Genomic DNA, 24,565 nt, shown 5'->3' with positions numbered 1-24,565 from the left:
CCTGTACTCGATGGTACATACCTTCGGAGCCCCAACAGCCTGTGCAAGAGTACTGTGCAGCTGGTCAAGTGCAATATTAAAATCTTCAGCTATGATGGGGAAGCCAGCAGCAAGCAGCTCCCTCTCCTCCTCCTCTCTCAGCTGACCAGAGGCACTATTATAAGCAGAGAAATGCAGGCGTTATATCAGGATGTCACAAATGGACATGGCAACTGCACTACAACTGCAGGTGGTCCTATGCATACAGATGGTTAATGCACAATACATATACAACCTATACATGCACATACAAAGTCTCAGTATTATTGATTTGCCAGACTTTAAATGGCTGCCTCTGGAGGAAACCGGTGCTCAGATTTATTCTGCTGAATGGGCTGGCTCTCCCTCCTTATACAACAACAAACTGAAAGGATCACCTTTAAAAAAACCTCCTGCGAAGGATGCAGTGAGTGCATACAGCCTAAATCTAGTATATTTTGTTGAACAACATCATGGAGCCCATGGTCTAATATGGAACGGCTTTGGTTGTTATGTTTACGCCATGCCACAAGCCGTAACCAGAGTCACTACAGTACAGTACACAAGTTGCTGCAAAATAGTACCAGGACTTGTACAGACATAGGTGTGATTACTGCAGGGTAATACAAGGGGATGGGACCGAGAGAAGGGAAAAGTGCATAAACAACTGGTTGTTAAGCACACTATTATTAATTCTGCGGCAGCTAATAACCAAGACGTCCATCCCGCCACCACAGATATTTGCTTGCTTGAAATCCTGTTATTTCTCTTTTGTATGGCACTCTGATACCAACTAGGTGGCTTCCTAAGTGCTTGCTTCTAAACGATTGGAAGAAAACAAGCAGATTATTGTGTGGATATCCACGCTGAACAACAGATGCTTCCCTGCTGGACACAGATCCAGTGGAAGAGTATTCCAGAGTGAGAGCACTTTGTTCACCATCATCGCTGCCTGTGGACTGCTGTAAGGTCACTAAAATGGCTTCTCTCTTGTCTGCTGAACCCCTGGATTCCATCTTCGTGCTGTTTGCCAAAGCAGAGGTCCATATTCTCTGAAAGCCTAAGGTCGAGCCAGGAGGAATTCTGGACAGAAGCTCGAGATTGGAGACAGGAACCGCTAGCTATCTGGATCCAGCTGCCAACAAAGCCATCTCTGTACATGCAACCCTTAGGGCTAGGGCCAACACACAGCAGACCCAAGATGAGAGATGCAGTGCAGTAGGATTCAGGCCCTATGTAAACAAATGGGAAAAGGCAGTTGAAACGCACCTGTATAGATCTTTCACCACATGGAGCCAGACGATCATTGTCAGGAAGGTTTTTCTTTTTTCCGTTTTCCCTCCATACACATTGAAGGGATCTCCTAATTTTCTGCTGTTACTTTGAGCCTGTCCTGACTTTTGGAGGCAAGTATAACCTTTTTGCTACGGGGGTATCAGCTTACCAAAGCAGATTATAAGATATAGGTGTAGTATAATTATGGTACATAAGAAAAAAAGCCCCTTGTCCAAAAGACACTGATGGACGATACAAAAGCACTTGAGTATGACCCGCTTCTTGATTGGTGTTGGGAAAGAGATTTATATTTTGCACCTTTTCCATCTCTTTCAAAGTAACCTGCATAATATCCAGTGACGGCTTGTGTGATCCTGATGTATTTTTAGCGTGTGACATCTTTTTGACATCACTCGCTTTATTTGTTTTGAGGGCACTAGTGAGATCTTAAGGCAATAGTACAGGGGACCCTGTCTCCCACTTACCTCTACTCTATTGTGCAGCACTATTAACTCATGTTATGGACAGTAGTGCGGGTTCGAAACACTAGCAAGGGTCTCCTGAGATCAGGTAGTCCAGCAGGGCTTCACTGGGACAGCAGTAAGAAATAGTTGCCAGGCCTCTTCAGTATTTGCCCTCTTGTCTTCCATCGTCTGCACAGCTACACAGGATACTTGGCTCCTCTTCTGATCTGCTAGAATGGCTGCAGGACTCCTGCTATCCTGAATTCAGGCGAGTGATCAAACTCCACCCTCCAATGGCAAGGACCTGCATAACTCATGCACATCAGCAGTGGTCCAATCAGGGACAACTTTGGGGCTGCCTCATGCATTCACATTAGACATACAGGCACCAGTATGTGGATCGGGTCCAGACAGCCCCAGCCCACTTCCTGAACCCATACACACATGGCATGCACTAGCCCATGAAATCAACAGCTTTCCTGGGAAAATGCATGACCATAAAAAGGAATTCCTGACCTGAGAAGTCAGGAAGAAGGCCAAAGAACAAAATGGACAAAGATCAAGTGAAAAATCGCATGGCATGGCCATTTTGGGACACTAGCCACAGTTAGTATCCAAACGCGGGAAACAAGAATGAGCTAACTAAGAATATAGCAAAACGGTAAAGATGTATCTGCTGTCACCAGCTTGTCTTTAGGCGCATTAAAAAGTAACCAAAATCCCTTTGGTGTAATTCTAGGGCGATACAAAAGTATCCCCCTTGCACTGCATTGGAAGGTGCCGTGTGCAATATGAAAATGTTACCCAAACAGGTAACATGTCAAAAGAAAAAGGGGAAACAGTTTCCCAGTACTGACAGTTTGTAGGGCTAGTCAGTTTCCCCATAACAAATGAGCAAAAGGACAGTGAAGTGAAGCTGAAGATGTCACTTCTCTGCAAAACGTCAAGACAAGGTGTAAAACAAAAGCAACATGTTTGGGAGGCCATAGAATATGGAGTGAAAGTTGCCTAAACGAGAAATTGTTCCTAACACCAAGTACAGTTGTTTAATTTAGTGCAGGCGTGGATGGGTCTTGGGGGGTGATTAACTGCTATCGATGTTACCAATGGCTTAATCACTTCCGAAATCTTAATATGAAATTCAACTGGATCAATCCCCAAAGTAACCTGGTCTGGGAATAACATTAAGCATACGATGGGTTCATGGTTACTTTCCATCCTCTTTATCATGCGACTGAATCAATGTTATTCGTCCCTTCACCCCAGGGGGGATCCTCCTCCTTTGAGGCTGGGGAGGTGAGCCCGCTACTCAAGACCCTCGCAAGGGGTCTGAGCAAGTGATACCTCACTGGGAGCGACTCCTCCTTAGGGGACAAGAACTCACGTTCCTGTGAGGAACTCCCTGGATCAGCCACACTATCAGCATATATGGGACTGCTTAATGGAAAGAAGAATGCAACATCCTTATATGTGGCTCCAGGCAATGCTGAAGCAAAACCATCAGAGAACTAGAAGAAGAGGTCCCTTTAAGAGTCTTGCAGGGGAAGCCCCCTGAAGTTATCGCATCAAGAAGGAGCGGAGTTGAAACGAGCTGAGGAGCCCGTGACATTCGATAGGTGAAGATCGCCAAAGCGGGAGACAAGCAAGCAAGACACTGGGGAAACTGATGCCCAAGAGAGTAGAGGTGCCCAGGACCTAGTGGTGGTGTGACCACGAGCGATTTGTGGTGGGCAAAGCACACAATTACGTGAGAGCATCACTGCCAGGAGCGAGCGGAGGTCCCTGTCGTCTGCATCCGTAGACGGCAACAGCCCAAGGGAAAGCCGAGACTGGTACTCTGATGAAAGCAGATTGGGAGGAAACAGAGTACTGAGAAAAATACCTGAGCGAATGCTGAGCCCTGCCAGGTTCCCATACTCACCTAAATCTACCGGGAAACAATGGAAAAACAGGAGGCAGCCAGGGAAGGAACAGATGAAGAGTAAAACTCGTCCCAGTCAAAGACGAGTCAAGAGGAACACAATTGTTGAATTACCAATGGGAAAGGTGTCTAGAGTCCATAACCAGCAACCCTGTGAGAGGAATAACATGCATGAAGAGTAACTCGTCCTAGTCCCAAAGAAGAGAGAACAACTAAAGTTGTTTAACTTGCAATGTGGAGGGCTCGCAAAGCGAATACCAAATAAACTCAAAATGGTAATATAGAGAGACTGGAGACAAACACCTTGGGAGGAAGGGATACGGTCTTCTACACCAAGAGAGGAAGACCAGAGAAAACACAATCCAAAGTGGTGTCTTAAGAAATATGGTATCCTAGTACTAAGAGAGTGTGAGAATAGAAGAGAAAGCACTAAGAAAGATCCCAAAGAGAGACATTATACAAGGGGATCAAGTACCTCGAAATCTAATCAAGGGTGAATTGAGAAACTATAAAACAAGAGACAAGAGTGTGCAAAAATATGTAAAGACTCATTGGCCACAACACATCCTTAAAGAAAGCAGACAACCCAGGGGTGTTGTCCAATAATTAAAAAAGCTCATGGAGGAGATATCCAGGCTTTATTGAAGATTATAAAAAGAGGAAAACAGTGAAACAGAGACATTTAATCCAGAGACTATTGAAGAAATCAGCAACCCAGGAGAATAAGGATCTTCTCTTGGATGAGTTTAAGTTGTTTATCTTAGTGGTAGGGTCAGGTAGAGTTAGGTTTGGACCGAGGACATTTTTATTTTAGAACTTCCTGTTGACTGACAAGCACCCTTAGTTCTTTTAGATAGGTAGGGGGAACCCTTTAGCAATAGGAAAAATTAGGCTGGATCTATATAATCTCATTAAAAAGACACTACAATGCCCTAAAGGTTTCCCACTCCTCCTTTCGACCCACCACAATCACCATAAAGATTGTGATCTACCATACTTAGACCGATAAAAAAATAGCCAATTAGTGAACACCTGGAGTGAATTCTAAAGGTTGGTTGAGCCGGAGAAGTTATCCTGAAACCTCCCATTGCAAGCCCTGGTTCCCATTGTGAACAGAAAGCAAGCACGTTGAGGTGCCCAAGGACATGAATGGTAACGAGTGGCAATAGAAACTGGTGGGACGCCCCAGATGTTTTTTTCTTCATCCATTAGTGAATCCAACTCTGGCGAGGTTCCAGCTGCCTATTAAAATCGCTACCAATTTCCAGTTTGTCATCCGTTATCTTATAACTAAGCAGGCAATGAAAATAATTTTCTAACCAGGCATTATTCGGTTGGTCTGGTCAGAGATAGATCATTAATAAAAAAGAGTGACCGATTGCCAATAAGAGTAATCTTCAGGGCCTGCAGATCAGAGAGCATGAACTGGACCAAGAAGGAAGATAAGAGAGAAGACACGAGGGAGGGTTCAAAGGAGGTAACATTGTTGGTGCAACAGGAGAGATCCTTGTTGCAATGCATCGCTTACCTGTCTCGGTCCTCTTATGAGGAACCAGCGTTCGGGTGAGCCTAGGGAACAGATGCACTCTGTGTGATGTGAACACGAGAGACCAAGCCCAGGGGCGGCAGTGAGCTGCGCTAACAGTTACTGCTGTGCTATACCCATCAAAACCTGGGGAACTTATTTCATTTAATGCCCAGGTTTCTTGTATACCAATGATGTCATATGAGCACAGAAACTCATAGCAGTCTGGACCATAAAAATGTATTGTGAATGCCCTGTATGTTCCACGAGAGTAAAAGGGTGTTAATTACATAGTGTGAGCAGGCAGACTGATGTGGAGATAGTCCTAACTAACAGAGTCTGGTCTTTGGCCAGCAAGGGCAGCTGTTGTGAAATAGAAGCTGTGCCATCCCGCTGTGGTTGAGTTTGGGTAGGAACACAGGGTCTGTATTTCGGATTTACTCCGGCCCTCTGACAGTCTTGGCTTAGCTCGTCTTTGATAGGGCGTTTGCCTGCTCGGGTTTATATGGCTTCCTTAACCTTTCCTTTTGTTTCTCACAGCTTTCCAAGCCCCTTTGGCCCTCGGATAGGCTTACTTTATCTTTATTCAGGTTTATTTGGCTCCTGTAACTCTTGTGGCTTTCCCAGACTCAGATTTTGTTTTGAGAGCTCCCCAAAGGCTTCTGGCACTCTGTCAGTCTTGCTTTAGCAGGGGTTCGGTATCGTGTCTGCCTGTCTGGGTTTTTCAGCTCCCGTAACCCTTGTGGTTTCTTCAGACTTGCCTTGAGTATCAATGTCTTTCAGTTTCTATGGGCTCCCCAAAGCCCTCTTGTGGCCTTCTCAGCCTATATTCTTAAAGTCTCTCTTCACCTCTATCCACAACATTACCTTTTTGGGAGCATGTGCTTGCCTTCCACTGCTCAGCTCTGCACTTAATACAATTCTTGTGCGGAGCTCGGGTTCTGAGGTCTCCGATGCAGTCGGTTTTGGCATCAGTTAACGAGTTCCAGGGCGGCCATGGTTCCTGTGTGGTCACTCCACCAGGCGAGACGGTTTCTTTACTGTCCCATGCCTCCTTGTTGACCCAGGCATCTTTGCCCTGTCAGACACCAACCTTCTGGCGCCTTGATAGCATCTTGTTTGCTCCCCACGATACTGCTGGCTCTGCGGTCTATCCTGGCTCCGCCCCTCCAGGACGTCTTCTTGTCAGAGGCTCGCCTCTGCATAGGATTCCCTCTCCTCAATTCAAGGACACAGTCATTTTATGCATGCAATTACAAATAAAGGGGTGTGTCGCTGTTCTTTATCTGTGGAGTTCAGGCGAGATCCAGCATTACCTGAAGCCAAAGTGATTGAGGACATGTCACTATTTGGTAAATTCAAAACAGAAGTAACAACAGTCTTTCAGATTCTCATGTAGGCAGACAATGTATTCTGGACAGGGGGTTCCTTACAGGAATGGGAGTCCTTGTCCCGAAGAGGGGAGTCACTCCCAGTGATGTTCCCTTTGACCAAAGTCCTAGGGAGGGTTTGGCTGAGCGGGCGCCGTTCCCTAGCCTCAAAGGGGGTGGCTGCCCCTAGGTTAGAAGGGGTGAATACCCTGGTTTTGTCACCTTGCCTAAAGGAAGAGCTGGTGGCAGCAGATACATTTCTACAATGTTTGCATTATTTTTAGTGTGCACATTCACGTTTTCTGTGGCTAGTGACAAATAAAAGCTGTGGCAGGAGAATTTCACTTGTTCCTTGGGTATATACTGGTTTGGGCTTGTTCCTGCCTTGCCTAAGGATATCCCTTAAGAGGCCATGCAGTTGCCCTGGAAAGTGTGTGTGTGTAAGAGTGTGTGTGTGTAAGAGTGTGTGCGTGTAAGAGTGAGTGTGTGTGTTTGTGTGTGTGTGTGTGTGTGTGCGTGCCTGTGTCTGTATGTCTGTCTGTGTCTCTCTCCCAGGAAGGGGGTGGGACTGTCAAGTCCCATTCCATAGCCACAGTGCCTTAGATTCTAGGTGTGGGGCATGAATGAAACCAGTAGTTGTCCCTGATCGAACTACTAATGGCTGTTTGAATGGTGCAGATCCTTGCCATTGGTGGGCTTGGACTTACCTCCATTCTGAATTTTGGATAAGACGAGGGCTCCAGCAGCAATTTCTTCAGATCAGCATTGGAACCAAGAATCCCTGGTAGACGAACAGATTATTATTATTATTATTATTATTATGTATTTATTGAGCGTGGACCTAGCTTCCAGAAGCAACGGAATGCTTTGGAGGTATACACCAATACAGATACATAGCAGAGCACTTTACAGAGATGTATAACATTACAGATGCATAACGGAGCGATTTTCAGTGGTAACAGAACAGATATACATCGGGGGTAGGATACAGAGGGGGACAGAGGAGGGGTATATCTGTACCGGGTGGCGGGGCGGAGAGGAGTGGGCGATTAAAGATCTGAAGAAGACTCTGCATCTGGCCCGATGAAGGTCTGTTGGATAACCTGATCTCCGAAAACCCTGAACGATGCTTCACCCCTCGGACTAGTGGGACCAACTCGTCGACGCCTTCTCAAGGATCCAGCCGTCCTGACCCTTCGGAAGTATCCCTGGACCACACAGTGGACTGACCAGCTCTCTTGTGGGCTACCTAACCAGAAGCTTCACCGTTGCGCAGTATCACCCGGGAACTTTGGTAGTCACTAGCTTGCGTTACAAGTCGCCTTCCTGACGAATTTCAACATCCCAGCCTCAATGGATCCTGTTATTGGGAGGTTTCTGCAACCGCGATTGGCCGGACGCCGGTCGTAGCCTGTGTATGGAGGCCGGTGCTGGAACTCACCTTCCTAGTCCTGTGAAGTGTCCTGAAGAGGCCTGCACTGGTGAATCTTGCATATTTTCATCACCATGAGTGGCGCATCTGAGCTCCTGGGCACCTCTCACTGGAACCAAAAGCGTGAAATCCAACCTCCAGCGATCCCCCCAGGCATTCCACCATGCTATCTGGGAAAATCAGAGTCAGGGTTAAGTAAACGCAAAGTATTTGTCCCCACATGTCGTCCATAAGATAACATTCAGATCAAGTTCCTTTGTCTCCTAACATTCCATTACAGTGCCTTTTTGTCATCAAACTTGGGTAGTATTTTATGAAAGATAAGAACACAATTACTTACCTTGGTACCATTGTTGAATAGTGTCATTGAACATTCCCCAAGACAAGTATATTCTAACTTACCTGCAAAGACTCATTTTGGGCCCCATTTTTCCTAGGGATTGTACTGCTAAAGCTATGGAAATCACTTGTGAATTAGTTCTATCATGCACTGTATTATTTTACTTACCTACTAAAATCATAAATGAAATAAAAAATCCACCAGGCTGCAACAACACGACAATACTATTGATGAAACTTTGCAATGACCTAGCAGACTACTTCAAAAACAAAATCATTACCATCGAACAAGCCATACAAAACAGACCATGTGATCGCACTATGGATCTTGCCGACCCTCCCGAGGAACACCTGAACAAACTACGAAACGTCCCTGAAATATCAGTGGAGACTTTCGTCAAACTAATCAATCAAAAGAAACAAAACAGGTTCTCCTGAGAATCCCTGCCCACCATACATATACAAATCAATCCTCACACAAGGAACCCCCATGGAATACCACAGGAATGTAGGAATGTCCTCAATCATTCAATCTCAACAGGGAAAGTGCCACAATCCTTCAAATTAGCATAGATCAGACCGCTACTCAAAGACACATCTGGAAATATAGAGGACTGTGCCAACTACAGACCCATTTCCAACATCCTGTAAACAGCTAAATTGCTCGAAACGTACATACACAAAACAACCCAAAAATTCATAGAACAGCACTGCCTACTAGACCAGGCATAAGTGGGTTTCAGACCAATGAGAGGAACGGAATCAGTACTCCTCTCAATATGGGATGACCTAAAAGCAAACGCAGACCCAGACCCAGACAACAGTACAGCCTTGATACTTCTAAACCTCTCTGTGGCATTCGACACAGTTAACCATGACATTCTCCTTATGAGACTGAAAGGATTGGGGATAACAGACACCGCCCTAATGTGGATCAAATCCTTCCTAACAAACAGAACAGAAACTATATGGATGAAGCCTTTCAAATCCAACACAAGAGAATCCACATGCGGCGTACCACAAGGATCATCCTTCTCCCCGCTATTATTCAACATCCACCTTTCCCTGCTGATCAAAATCATCAAGAGACACAGCCTCATCTGCTACAACTACGCCGACGATACACAAATAGTATTCAAAATAGAAGGCACTCAAGAAGAAAACAACACTTGAGAACTGCCTTTGTGATGTATTCAACTGGATGAACTCTAACTACCTCAAACTCAACCCAGGCAAAACAGAAATAATGATCGTCGCAAAAACAGAGGAGACAACCACTACATCCCATGGCCAAGGGAACTCGGTACAACCACAGCCCCATCGTCGACTGTAAAACACCTGGGAGTCCTGATGGACAACAAACTTACCCTAGAGCCACAAGTAAACACCATACTCAAGAAATGCTTCTTTCTGCTGCGAGAGGCAAAAAGTATCTGACCGTTCCTATCATTTGCCAACAAAACACTAACCATCAACGCTCTCGTCATGACCAGAGTAGATTATGCCAACAGCCTATACCTGGGTATGCCTGAACGACTTCTAAAAAAAACTACAAGGCATACAAAATGCGGCAGCCAGGCTGCTCCTCAAACTATCACTCCTGCGCTAAAAACACTACATTAGCTACCAATTAAATCAAATTCAAATCAATGTGCATCATCTGAGAAATCCAGAACCCAGGCACAGAATTCCAGAGAGACAAATTACACCTGCATCACCCAACAAGAACGCTCAGATCAAGCAACGATATTCACCTGGAACCAAAACCCTACAACAAGAGAAAACTCTGAGGATCCTCTTTCGCTCATCTCGTACCAAAAATGTGGAACGACTTACAGAAGAATATACGCAACACAAGAACCCACCTAATATTCAGGAAACTGCTCAAATCGTGGCACTTCACTGCATAACTAGAGGAACGTCCACAGGGGCACACACATACCTGGTAACAATGATGAATGAAGACACCGATCCTAGATCCCAACAATCAACTACATACAGAATCTAAGGAAGACATTCTACGACGTATCAAACTACAAACTGAGAGTTAGCCATAACAGGACACCACTAATGACCGAATAGATAGTTAGACCAAGACGGAAGGTCAAAGATGATTCATCAATAGTACCCCGGGCCAAATCAGGCCCAAGCCCAGCAGACCACTGTCAGTATAGACAGTGAGGGAATAGGGGGTGGCCAATCCACAGCACCAACACCAGAAGGGGGAGACTAGACAGAACCAGCCCCAACAACCTAAGATCCATACAACACAATCATGAACGCACTGTGACATCTGATATAACGGTTAGATGGCCAAGAAGCATAACCAGCTACTAAGCGTACCCACAGGAATGCTACTTAAATAGAACAAGATCGGCTGGAACCAGGACATACAACCCACTAACCCAACTTCAAATCTCTGCTTATCTAATTCACCCGGAAACCCACACAACCATCTCTCGCCCAGCAAACCGCACACACTTCACCACACCGCAACAACATCAAACACATAAACTGCATCAACAGCACACAAGGTCTCGCTCCGATCCGATACTTACACCAAAGCTCAGCACAGGGAAACCAAACTGAAGCCACCTACAGTTTAGTTTAGTTTATTTATTTGTAGAGCGCACCATGCCCTGAGGCATCTAGGTACTTATCATACAGGTTACAAAGATTAAAGCGATTGTCTTGCAAATTACAATGTTACATTTGTACAGTAAGTTTAACAGAGCATGGCAACGGAACAGTAGAATTGCCAAGGCAGGGCTTGACAATCATAATTACAAATATACAGCAGTTTAGTTGTATGTGGGTCTATATATATAAATTGAAGTATCGGTGCAAAACAGTGCAAGGTGGGCAGTGTCATAAGGAGTTACTACTTTCTTGCTCGAGTAGCCATGTCTTGACATTTCTCCTAAAAAGGTTTAAGAGGGTTTGGATCTTAGTGTTATAGGGAGAGCGTTCCAGCTTTTGGCTGCTAGAACAGGAAAGCTAATCCCTCCTGCTCTTTGTAGCTTTAACCTAAATATCTTGATGCAGTGTGACGGATGCTCTGTTGCGTATGAGACTGTTAGACAGATAATTAGGTGCCTGATTGGCGAGACACTTGTGTGTGAGGGACAGGGTTTTGAGTGTGATTCTTTGCTTGACGGATAGCCAGTTTAGGTTGCATCTGGTTTCAGAGATGTGTTGAGATCTCAGGACGTTCAAAGCTGATCTGATGGAGTTGTTTTGCATGACTTGCATCTTATTTAGATTCCGTTGAGTGGTGCCTAGATATAATGCATTACAATGGTCAAGTTTTGAAAGGACTAAAGCTCTGGCTAATGTGATGCAATTTGGTGTGGTTAAGAATGGTTTGCAGCCAGTGATTAATTTGCAGGTATAAGCGGAGGAGGAGGCTATTGCATTGGTTTGTCTTGTTAGTGAGAGGGCAGAGTCGATGTAAATACCTAAGGTTTTTACATCCTTACAGTTTTTGATTATATTTCCATCGATATTGAAGGAGGTGAATTGTTCATCTAGTTTTGTTCAAGTTTGCTGGAGATCCAAGGAGGAGCAACTCTGTCTTATCGTCATTAAGACAGAGTCAATGCTCCGCCATCCAGGCTTGTATAATGAGGTAAATATCATTAAGTGTTTTGCTCAGTGGTTAAAGTGTAAGAAAAGAAGTAGTGGAACTATGTTCCCTACTGGCCTGCCCCGTTCCCCACAAACCCCATACCCATACCCCCTCACAAGCACAATACAAACCCCAAACAACATGCCCCTGCTGCTTAAATGAACGTCCAGTGTAGTGCACTGAACGTGCAAGTTTCAACTTCTTCCTACAGTTTTATTTTAAAAAGAAACCATTCCGGGAACGATTTCTTTTTCAAATATAAGTATAGGAATGGTAAAACTTAATTTAAAAAAGGAGAGGAGCACCGCTCCCAACCACTTCGACCACTGGGTTTGCTATCTGTAGCATAGTCCCCAGTGATAGGGATGAGTATTTGGGTGCCATCAGCGTAAATGGTATAGGCGACAACCAAATAGTCAAGGTCATCAAACAATGGCTTAGAAAACACACAAAGTGTTGGTGACACGCAGGAACCTTGGGGGACACGGCAAGTGATAGGTGTTGGTTCTGCGGAGGCTAATGGTGCAAAGACCCTCATAGATGTGTTCTTTAGGAATGACTGGATCCAAGCGTTTGCTTTATCTGAGAAATACACAGCAGGCTATAGATGGTTGCAGAGGACTTTATGGTTCACAAGGTTGAACGCTGCCGACAGGTCTAGTAAGAGGAGCCGGGCCAATTTGCCTTGGTCTTTAAGGGCTTGAATTTGAGTCTTGAGGTCAATCAGTGCTGTTTCACTCCATGGCCCTCATTACGACCCTGGCGGAGAGGGTTTTACGCCGGCGTAGTGCATGGCGTACCTTTCCGCCTGACTACGAGTTCCCGTAGCGCCATGGTGATTTTTACGCCTGCAGGCGGTAAAATCCATGGCGCTAAGGGACCTTGTTGTTAATTACGCCACCGTAATTTACGGTGGCGTAATTAACGCCTTCCCCACTCCCATTATACCCTATGGGGCAAGAATGGGGAAGGGTAAAATGGGGATTGGGGACTTACCGCCCCGCCAAGGTCGGCATGGGGCGGTAAGTCCGCCAACCACCATGGCGGAGTTGGCAGCTTAGCGCCATGGACTATGGTGCAAATTGCACCATGGTTCTCCGCCAGGGTCGTAATGAGGCCCCATGTCTGTGTCTGAACCCAGATTGTCTAAGACCAAGCAGATTGTTAGATTCAAGATGATGTTGAATCTGCAGATCGGTTGCTTCGTCCAGTATTTTCAACAGAAAAGGTACTGTGGTGATGGGTCTATAATTAGACAGATTTATTGGGTCTAGAGCTGGCTTTTTTAGAAGTGGAAGTACCTAGACACCTTTTAAGTTATTAGGCACAATGCTGGATTTGAATGAAGCATTGATAAGGGATGTGATTAAAGGGGCGAGTTCCTTCGCAGCCTCTCTAATGAGGGAAGCAGGACAGATGTCTCCCTGGCAGTTGGAGGGTTTTAGTTATAATGCCCTCAACCTCTTTGGTAGAGAGGGGGGTGAAGTTAAATTGGTTGTGGGTATTCTGGTCTTCAGTAGTGAGATTAGGAGTGGAAGATGCACTGGAGATATATAGGTTTTTAGATTCTGTTTTGCTTTGAAGCATTGTGATTTTGTCTTGTGAAGCTTTCTGAATATTAGTACACCAAGAGATATCTTTGGTACATGTGTCTGGTGGCGAGGCAGGAGATTCTAGCTCTTTAAGGATATTGAAGAGTTCCTTGGTGCTAGATTTGGCTTTGGAAATGTGGTTGTTGTAATTACCTCTTTTGGCTTGGACAATAGCTTCTTTGTAATTGAGGGATGCTAATAGAAAATGATCCTTGTTAGCTGTTGCTGGGAAACGGATCTCCTGAGCTTCTTGTCATTTTTCGTAGTGATCTGAGGTGTGGGGTGTACCATGAGTTTAAGTGTGCCTGTGGTTTGGATGTGCCAATTTTAGTGGAGCTATTGAGTTAATGGCATTGAGTAAAGTGTGATTATATAGGTCAACTAAGGCATTGGGGTCCGTGTGTGTTTTATGAGAATTGATGATTGACTGAAATAGAGGCAATAGTTTCTCCACTGTTATATTGCGTTTGTTTCTAGTACTTATAGGAGGTGCATAGGTCTGTAGGTTAGGCTGGGTACCTGCCTCTAAGGCAAAGGAGATGATGTGGTGGTCTGACCATGCGCAAGGAGTGTTAGACACAATATTTATGTTGCAGTTGAGGTCAGCTATCCAGTCTAAGGTCCTGCCTTTATGTGTTTCAGTTATGCGGTGTAAGAATCCTAGTTCAGTGATAGTATTGGCGATGGCGCATGCCTTTGAGTCTTTGGATTCTTGGAAGCCAAGATTAAAGTCACCCATTAAGATAACTTGGGATTTAGTTTTAATGTTAGTCGATAGTAGGAGGGAGATATTGTCTTCAAATATAGATGTGGGGCCGGTCTATAAATAAAGTGGATGGTGCGGAGGGTAATTTAATAGATAATAGTTCTGCGGAGGACATGGTTTGGTTGGTGATGATCCTAAAGCCAAGAGAAGTTTTAGAAATAAAGGCGATACCCCACTTTTATAAAGGTTAGAATCTCGGTCATGCCGGATGATGGAGCATTTGTCAGGGATAGCAAAGGCGAGAGCGGGTTCAGATGCGGCATGGAGCCAAGTCTCTGTAATTGCTATGAAGTCAAGGTCGTGTGATATGTAATCGGCAATGTCTAGTGCATGGGCTGGCAATGATCTAGCACTGATCAGGGCCCCTTTGATCAAGGGTGGGGCATTATCCAATTTGGATTGTGAGGTGTTGGGTTTAGATTCAAGAATATTAGATGCTGACTTCTTCGAGAAGTTGGCTTCACTGGTAGTGCGTTTGGGGATGGGAGAAGTGTGCAACAGTGTGAATCTGGAGCCTAGTCGATAATTCCTGAGATTTACAGGGCATGGAGTGAAGGTTGTGGGTGTTACTGTGGGTTTGATAGGGATTGGGGTAAGTGTGCTGCGAATGGAGTGGTCTATGGGTAGTGATGTATTTCTCGGGAGTACATGAGCCATAGGTGAGTAAGGCTGTGGGCGTCCTGGTGGTGGTGTGTGGTCCAAGGAGGGCAAACTCGGAAGTGAGATAGTTTCAGATGCTGTTTGAAGGCAGGGTGGTAGGAAACCTGTGGGTGGTATGTGGTTCAATGATGGTAAGCTTAGTGCCATGGATATACGGACACCTGGCAATTTGGGATTGGTATTATGGTTCATGGTGGATGGCAGTGGGTAGCTGATTCTGGTTGTGGCTAAGGTGGACAAATACATAGTAGTCGTAATCACATGGCAGATTATGGTGTAGGCTATAACGGGAGGTAACATACGCATGACTAGGCACCTTATGTATTATGCTAGGGTCAATAGTAAGTAGAGGCTGCCAAAGTGGCAGGCTTGCTATTGAGGAGTCAACCGGTGACTACGGAGTCTACTAATACTATAGGGTCCAGACACTTAAAGGGCGGTGAAGGGCTGGGGAACACTGCTCAAGTTGCTCTAATTTCAGGCATAAGTGGCAGAAAGCAAATCACACAGTACAGTCATGACAAACAAAATGCAGTTAATCAAGGGTTGGTCACTCAACGCTAATATGATCTAAAACCAATGCTGACATTACAGGCATGCTAACATGGGTTGGAGAGCAATGCAAGTATATGACATTACAGGCATGCTAACATGCGGTGGGAGCAGTGCTAATGTATGACATTGCAGGCATGCTAACATGGGTTGGAGAGCAATGCTAGTATATGACATTACAGGCATGCTAACATGCGGTGGGAGCAGTGCTAATGTATGACATTGCAGGCATGCTAGCATCATTGCTAATATATGAGATTACATGCATGCTAAAATGCGCTAGGAACCGTGCTAATATATTACATTGCAGGCATGCTAACATGATCTAGGAGAGTTGCTAATATATGACATTGGAGGCATGCTCTAGGAGCAGTGCTAATATGTGACATTGCCGGCAAGCTAACATGAGCTAAGGAGCAATGCTAACATTATAGACATGCAAGGCAGAGCATAAATCGCACCGTACATAGTCTGAGTAGCAGGATTCAGTTTGAAAAGAGCTTCAGCTTATCCGTTATATGTACTATGATTTAATGCAGGTAGCACGTAATGGAATTGGCACCTTAGACCATTACTGGATTGTGGGCTGCTGCGTGTGTCACGCAGGGTCCAATATGCATATGAACAGTCCATATGATACTAGGTAAATACACTTTGCGGGCAAATATTGTGCTCACTATGGTGAGGTGAGTGAATCGACCTAAATGCTAGGTAGAATGTATGTAGAGAACGCGCCATCTGCCGGCAAGCTGGCAGTTGCCGTAGATACTGTATCTCGGGGGTTGTAGACTGGCGGTAGTGTTTACGTGGTGGTCCTCATGTGAATGGAGTTAAAAGGGTGGCATTTGCTTACCCTAGTGCATGAATCTGGAACTGTTGGTGATGAATATAGCGTAGCGGGGCCCTCGGCCCGTACAGGCACAGACAGGCTCTGGCATTATGAGGAGGGCCTTTGGAGGTAGGGACGGCTTGCGCCTTCCGGTGGCACCAAACAGAAGAAATGGAAACTGGAAGCCAATCGGAGCACAAGGCTTAGCTGGTTCTGTTGCTGGGCAACAGCTAAAAAAAAAGCACGGCGGCCATTTTGGCGGCAGTCCTCGTGGGGATTCACAGCAATCCAGAAGAGGGAGCTGTAATCAGGGTCGGTGTACAGCTAAATTTTCCTCGCAGGATACTGTGAGCAGGGCAGTGCAATTTCAGGCACACTGTAGTAATTAGGCAGGCTTACCCTGAAGTCAGGTAATATCCGCGTTGAGGGCCGAGCTTCTCCAGTAGTCGGCGTTGGGTGTGGAGGGATGGGCTCCTCCCCTCTGAGAATGCTGCTGGCAAAGGATGACCAGGCACAGACAGGCTATGGCCTTATGAGGAGGGCCTTTGGAGGTAGGGCCGGTTTGCGCCTTCCGGCGGAACCAAACAGAAGAAATGGGAACTGGAAGCCAATCGGAACACAAGGCTCAGCTGGCTCTGTTGCTGGGCAACAGCTAAACAAAAATGACAGCGGCCGTTTTGGCTGCAGTCCTTGTGGGGATTCACAGCGATCCGGATGAGGGAGCTGTAATCCGGGTCAGTGTACAGCTAAATGCAGATATTTTCCTTGCAGGATACTGTGAGCAGGGCAGTCCAATTTCAGGCACAATGTAGTTATTAGGCAGGCTTACTCTGAAGTTGGGTAATATTTGCAGTGTGGTCCGTGCTTCTCCAGAAGTCGGCGTTGGGTGTGGAGGGATGGCAGAATTCGGCATTGGGTGTAGAGGGATGGGCTCCTGCCCTCCCGAGAATGCTGCTGGCAACGGCAGCCTTCGAATTTGCCTCACCCACTGTCCCGCTAATTCCATCCTCTGTTTTCTTACTGATCCACAAACAGCAAACCCACCAAAAGGGGTAGAAGGGCACTCTATAAGACCATTATATTACATTACTTAGAAAAGTGCTCTCTGCCAGGATTATGCACGATTGTGCGGCACAGGGTATATATTATGCACTTATCAAGACAAAAAATTGATTTCTGTTGTAAAGGCCAGACAGGCTCATGCTCTTTCGTACTTAGTACTGGAGATTGCATCCGTCCCTCGTTGTATGTAGTCACTTATTTTTGATTGCTTGTGCCCACAAGAGTTAAACCATCAGCCTGGCTAGAGAGTCCAACTCGATGCAGCATTACCATCCTTACCCCACACTAAAGATCTTACTACAGCACACCATTCCTCTCTCTCTCCTACTCCCCCCCCCTTCAACCGACTAACCTAATCCCCCGCCCTCTTATTACAGACCCACCTGAGTGGTAAAAAGGTGAGTGCCTGGAGACCAACTCTGTTGGTGATGGTGCGCAATATAAATACCTTTAACATTACTGTGTTGATCAAGTCATCTGAATGCATTTTATGAACCTATTGTATTGTATGGTAGCAGTCATTTAAATATCGTCTTTTCGATTTGTGGTAGCAATGCCCTTGGAGACCAAAGTCAAGGTATGGGGAACGTTTGCAGTGGAAGGTTAAGATGAGTGTGTGCATATTGGCCAAGATTAGTTCATAGGGGGCTGGCTAGGCTCCAGAAAGCTACCCAAGCGGTCAGGCATGTGGATGGGTGCTGAGGGAGGTCACGACATAGCACTGGTGCAGGTGTCTCGATATGTACCTAGCTTCAAGTGTGGTAAATGTTCAGTATGTCATCTGTCATGTCCACACGTACGATTGGTCCTCGACCATAAGCGTATAGCCCTTTAAGAACGCTGCAGCCAGGTGCCTGGAAGTTGGCATGGCAACGCTGGCGTCCTGTCCTTTCCTGTTCCTGGTACCGTCAAACGTCGAGTAGCACGTAACGTCGTCACATGATCTGTATTTAAGCACCTCCCACTTGTTGCCCAGTGCTTCTGATTTGTATTAGTGGCGTTACGAAAGTTGCTTGTGTATTTCCTTGTTTCCTTGCCCTTGTTTCCCCCTCCTTCCTTCTGGAACTCTTGTGCCTTGACCCGGACTGTTTATTGGATTTTCGTCTTGGATTGCCCCTTGCTACGCGCCTGCCGGATGTGTGTTATGACCATGGAAAGCTAACGGAACTGCCTTGTCTCCGCCCCTCTTGTTGTGCCGCTCTTCGATCACGACCATGTCTGAACAGTGCTTTTCTTCATCTGCTGAACTTGGAAAGTTATGAACTTCGGATACCTGGGACTTTGAGACCCAGGTGTTGCACTAGGAGACTGCTTCCACAGGATCAATGTCGTAGAAGCCGGTGTTGAGGACAGGAAACACAGTGAACCATATTAAAGTCTGTGCAGTCTTTGGAAGTTCCAAACAGAGGCAAGATGGGACAGGTCCGGTTTCCAGAGGAAAAAGAAGCACACCGTAACCCGACGGCACGAGGACGCCTAAGTACACGGAGGCAGTCTCTAGTCCGTGTACAGAAGTCAGTGTTCCAACTTACCCCAAAATCCCAGGTATCCGAAGTTCATAACATTCCAAAAGTTTGTATTTCGAGTTTTCGTTATACCAAGTTCAATGGAAAAACAAATGGTTTGGGAACGTACAGACATTCACCTTTTCAAAATGGCGGACGCAGATGCATCATCATAAAACAGACACCCGTAGTATAGGCGTGGCCCGGTCCCTCGTCATCGCGGACACGCTATTTGATACCACATGACGGACAGACAGCGTATCACGTGATGTTTTTAGTCAGGTGGCACGCTGCCATCGGAAGCAAACTGCAGGCTAAGTCGTCGCCCTCTACAAGGTAAGATACAAACAAACAGTATTCTTTGGCTGTTGTGTATCTAGATTACAATGTTCTTACACCATCCCACGGATGTGTTCTCAGGCCTCGAGAGGATTAGGTTCCTAGAAGAGGAACGCTACATAGACGTTTTGGAGACAAGACGTGGAAACGCGTATCGCACGCCGCGTCCCTTAAAAACAGTCCCCGGAATAGCGACCGCAGTAGGTGAGCACTTTTTGGTGAACCAACCGTGGTTTTTCAGTATTGGGGTAGTAACTGTATTTTTAATATAAGATAATTAGCGGTCCTGTTTCCCCAGTATCTGCAAACGAGGTGACAGAATACATCAAGCCATTCTGAATTGATACACGTAAAGAAGGCAAACATCAGGACACGGTGGACTGAAAAGGGTAAGGATCCCTGATAGTATCTGCCAGAGAAGGGGTGGAATTAGAACATTCACAACCATCAGAAGGGGTGCATGGAAGAAATTTAAGTGTGTTCCTTATATAATGAAAATTTTGGAAATTGAGTAAACTAAGGGAAATGGTTCCCTACAAGTATCAATGACGATAAAAATAAATGATTCCTTCTGTTTAAAATTATTCAAAGGTGAAGACGTGAAAGATGCCCAAAGAGTATTTCTGGGACTTGTCAGTCAAAAATCATAGCAACCATGGTATTAAGATTTGTTTTGTGTTTGTTTTTGTAGAAATGTCGCAAAGATGGCAAAATCGTGTGATGTCTCACAATGAATATGAATCCATGAAAATCAGAATAAGTGCCCTGAGGACAGCACCAATAAGGAATGCAATGTGAATGGACTCATGTGCATTCTCCAGAAAATAGTATTGGTGCTAGAAACACAGTGTTTAAAGTGTAGGCACATTGTTTTGCCCTCTCATTTATGGGGGTTTCATTAGGTAGGATTCCAGTAGAGCCATTAAGTAGCTCAAGGCTAAAATCTGAACGGGCGTAATTAGAGGTGCTTCTTTGCCATATGAGTCACATATGTGTTATATGTATAAGTGTGTATGTTCATGCAGAAATGAATTCTGACTAGGCCATTGTGTTTTTAAATATATATACTATTGATTTTTGTAATTTTGTTAAATATTAAAACATGAGTATATTTTGTGATAATCCATGGTTACCTGCCCCCATTTATGATGAAAGGGTATGACATGACTATCTCAAAAGGCATTTGAGAACTCACTAATAACAGAAAGGAAGGAAGCTGATCTGTGGGATATTGCGTTCTTTACATATATTTGTCCTCACCCACACAGCCCCTAAAAGGAGGACTTCATAGCTCTAGTTAGCTGTAGAATAATTTGCGCTACTCGAATCAAGTCCAAAAAAATCATGTTTAATCCAAAACTTTGTCCGATTATTACATGGATCTCCCCACATATCATAATAATATATACATATATATATATATATATATATATATATATATATATATATATATATATATTGTTACATTTGCAACACCAATACATAAGTAGCTTTGCTCTAGCTACTTGCAACAAAAATACATAAGTCTCTTTGCCCTAGCCGACACATGTTTCGACCACGTTCGTCATTATCAAGGCTACTAGCGGTACCACCTGGCGTTGCCCGGGTCTGTAGCTGACATGCACATGGGGGCCTGATATAGACTTGTGTATGTTTTATTGTGTCATAACTTCCTTTTTTGAAAAAATGGCTAAAATCTACAATCGCCCAAAATCGCCTATACTGATAGCACATGGCCATACCGCGCTCCACCCCTGTGCAGGTCGCATGGGTGGGGTTGGTCAAATTTCACTATCGCCAGTACACCCCAGACTGGTATGCCGACCTTGTGTCCTAACTTCCTATTTTTGGGTTAGTCGCAAAATCGGCAATCTCCCGAAATCGCCTATTCTGACAGCACAGAGCTGGACCCCGCCCTGTGCAGGCCGAATGGGTAGGGTTGGTCAGATTTCACTATCGCCAGTACACCACAGACTGGTATGCCGACCTCGGGCCAACATTTCAGCCCACAAACTGTTGTGGGGCTGAAGCCAACCCCGAACATACAAACACACTTTCACAACCAAATATATAGATTAATTGGCATATAGCATTGGTTAACATAACAGGATGCAGATCCCTGCACTGGGGCGTAACAGGGCCAAACAGACCAAACCCTTTTCAGTGTGGCCCCTTCTAATGGGCAGCGGGTGGTGGAATGCCTGGGACGAGCATGTATACACTTATCAAATGTGGCAATGCAAACAATGGGGGCTCTGAAGGGCCCAGTTATGGCTGTGGGCTAGGCCTAGGTCAGGAGGAACTAACAGGCCAAACCAGCTTTGCTGGTCTTGCAGCAGAGGAAGGGGAACTTAGGGGTAAGTGGGCTGAAATTGTGTTTTGTAGTGGTAAAAACTACTCCTTACCTTGAGTTTTGAATCCGGCTGCAGGCAGCTCGACCACTGTGGGCCAACAAGGCACAGAAATCACCAAGAACAAAACCCTGCAAAGATATAAGAAAGCAGCATGAAGTGCAACTAGACGCATAGAAAGGGCGCATTAAGATAGCGATGTTACAGGGCATGATCCCTGAAAAGAGCTCCTGAACACACAGGACATGCATGTGGCAGGACTGACTAGGGAACATGAGACTTCCCTGCATGCACCTTCCTGGCACATGGGGTACTCAACTTCACAAGACACCTACTCCAAGACGAGCTCTGTCATCTGCCCTGCTCACAAACATCTTCAAGAGGCGGCACAGGGACATAAACAGAATTCACTCTCCATCACTAGCTCATACAGGTCTACTCACCCCACTACCAACCCGCCATTTCGGAGAGCAAACCCTTTTCCCAGGGACTTCTGCCTGAGATTGCCTTATATGCATGTAGGGGATTTATAAGCTTTGGAGCGCTGTACATAGGGTGCTGCCCCCCGTGATGGCTCTATTGATGACTGTGTGTTAGTGACAGGAAGGCAAAGGAAACAGTAAAAAACATAACTAAGCTCAGCAGGTCTTCAGGTCCATTCACAGAACAGCTTTCATGCTTGAGTGTGATCCAGTCCCTCTGAAGGAGTCTGAAACCTAGAGCTCCACAGATGTGTGGACTACAACTCCTATGATCCCTTACCACTTACTTTGCTGGCTAGGGCTGATGGATGTTGTATTCACAAACTTCTGGAGATCCAATGGTTGCAGATCCCTGCTCTAAAGACGGACGCAGCAGCGAGATACCTTTCACACAGTGGGACAGCTCAGAACATTGTGGAAATTTATTTTATTTTATTTATGTATTGGGTATTTATAAAGCACCTATACACCAATGTGTTTCAAGGCGCAACAAGGCAAAGGGGGGCTGGGGGGGAACAGGGGTGACAAAAACAGTCCTACTAGTCCTTGTGACATTCAGATCCGGCACGTGCAGTAACAAGAAGTGCAGCGGGAGAGAAGGGCGGGGGGAAGATCTGGGCGGCCGGAGGGCCCGTGAGTAAAGCGGTGCCAGTGGAGATCAGGTGGACATAGCCAGGGGAATGCAGAGAGTTCAGGGGACAGAAGGTCCACATGCTAAGTGTGAGGAAACGGGACTGGAAGGGCTCAAGGGGTACAGGCCCAGCCAGGCAAGGGGAGGGGGCCGGAAGGGCAAGTGCAAGGTGCCCTGTAATCTGAAGAAAACAGGCAGCCAATCAAGAGAGAGACCGAGGAAGAGAACAAGAGGGTCTTGAAAAGCTTCCGGAACGTAAGGAGATCCGGCGCAAGTCTGAGAGGGGCAGGGAGGCCATTCCAGAGGGAAGCGCCTGCGGAAAAGAAAGATCGACCCCCCACTCTCTGCTTGGAAAAGCATCTGATTTGCAGAGAGTTGGAGCTAGAAGACCGAAGGGCTCTAGCAGGGAGGTATTTGGGGAGAGAGAGAGAGATGGATATAGCAAAGTCCCAGGTCCCAGAAAGTATTGTGGATGATGCCGAGGGTCTTGAACTTGATCCTCGCAGCAACCAGGAGCCAGTGGAAAGATATTGGGCCGGAGAAATGCAGTGCCTGGGCTTGTGGCCAAGGATAAGTCTTGTAGTCCTATTCTGGCTTAATTGAAGGGGGCGAAGGCAGGTTTTAGGTAGATTGAGGAAGAGGCTGTTGCAATAGTCGAGCCTGGAGAGAATAAGATCTCTAGAGACATTGAGTTTCTGGGGGAAGGTGAAAAAAGGGAGAATGCCTCTGAGGAGGTGCAGCTGAAAGTGGGCCTTCTTGGCAAGGTCTGTGATGTGAGGAGAAAAGGAGAGAGAGGAGTGGTTGACAGATTTATTGCCTCACACGAGAGTGAGGGGAGGGGGACCAGGGAGGGCAGCCAGAGTGTAGGAGGGAAGGCGGGAGCTGTGATCCCAATGAGAAGGATCTCAGTCTTACTGGCATTAAGGCAGAGATCATTATCAGTGCACCATGCCTGAATAGCAGACAGTCAGGAAGAGAGGAAGAAGAGGAGGGAAGCTTGGAGGAGAGCTGTGTGTCATCCACATAACATGGGAAGTTAGGAAAGAGAAGGCAGAGATTAAATGGGCTAGAGGGGCAAGAAAGATGTTGAAAAGGCAAGGCAGAAAAAAGAGCCCTGAGGTACAGGTGGAGAGTGAGATGGAGGAGAGAAAAGGGCAGAGTTGAACCGGCCAAGGTCGGTCAGAGACGAAGGAGGTCATCCAGTTGTACGGAAGCCATGGTATCAACAGTAAGATGACAGACAAAAGTGATCACAGTTCAAGGGTGTTTATATGGCTTGAAAAGGGTTTGGAAAACGCCTATCTAATCCTAAATCTACAGATGGGAGCAAGCTACGAGCATCAAATAATAATAACGCAGTCCTAGTGGTGTCTTGTCAAAATAAAAGGGCCTATAGTAATAAACCTATTGCCAATCCTTACCTCTAAATACGTGTGGAGGATAGCGTTTATGAAAAAAAGAAAGAAGTGTTCAAAAATGATCTATCAGGATGCTTAGGTTGTTGGCATCCCTTTCCCCCCGTTTTCAGTACGGGACAAGGCGGTTCACTCGAGCGTAGCACAGTCTCTGGCTTCTTCAGCACGAGGATACAGTTCGATCATTAGCACCAGGACCTTCTGTACGGAAGTCTCTTTACTTCTCAAAGTCTCTTCATTCAGAGGGCCTGATGCAACCAAAAAAAAGACAAGTTTTTTTCCTCTTCGGATTTTTACAAGTATTCACTTTAGGTGAGTCACTGTTCACCGGATCCCCATCAGTCGGGCTCAGATCTCTTTAGTACAATGTTCGTTCCCTTTGGATCCCACTCATTCGGGCTTGTATCCC

General features: G+C 45.8%; 1 protein-coding gene across 2 annotated transcripts in view; it reads right to left on the bottom strand.

The window, feature by feature from the left end:
• The window catches only part of PEX6 (peroxisomal biogenesis factor 6), an 846,859-nt gene that overhangs the window by 290,507 nt on the left and 531,787 nt on the right, over positions 1 to 24,565 (bottom strand). For both annotated transcript variants that reach the window (XM_069608918.1, XM_069608917.1), the window contains exons 9-10: positions 21,683 to 21,759; positions 22 to 154 (exon numbers count right to left, since the gene is read on the bottom strand). In XM_069608918.1, coding sequence (XP_069465019.1) covers positions 22 to 154; positions 21,683 to 21,759 — 210 coding nt within the window. The remainder of the gene's footprint in view (positions 1 to 21; positions 155 to 21,682; positions 21,760 to 24,565) is intronic.

This window comes from Ambystoma mexicanum, chromosome 4q (genome assembly GCF_040938575.1).
Source record: "Ambystoma mexicanum isolate Mex_15411 chromosome 4q, UKY_AmexF1_1, whole genome shotgun sequence".
Classification (NCBI taxonomy): Eukaryota; Metazoa; Chordata; class Amphibia; order Caudata; family Ambystomatidae; genus Ambystoma; species Ambystoma mexicanum.
Note: the sequence above shows the minus strand (reverse complement) of the source record. Positions and strands in the feature narration are given on the sequence as shown.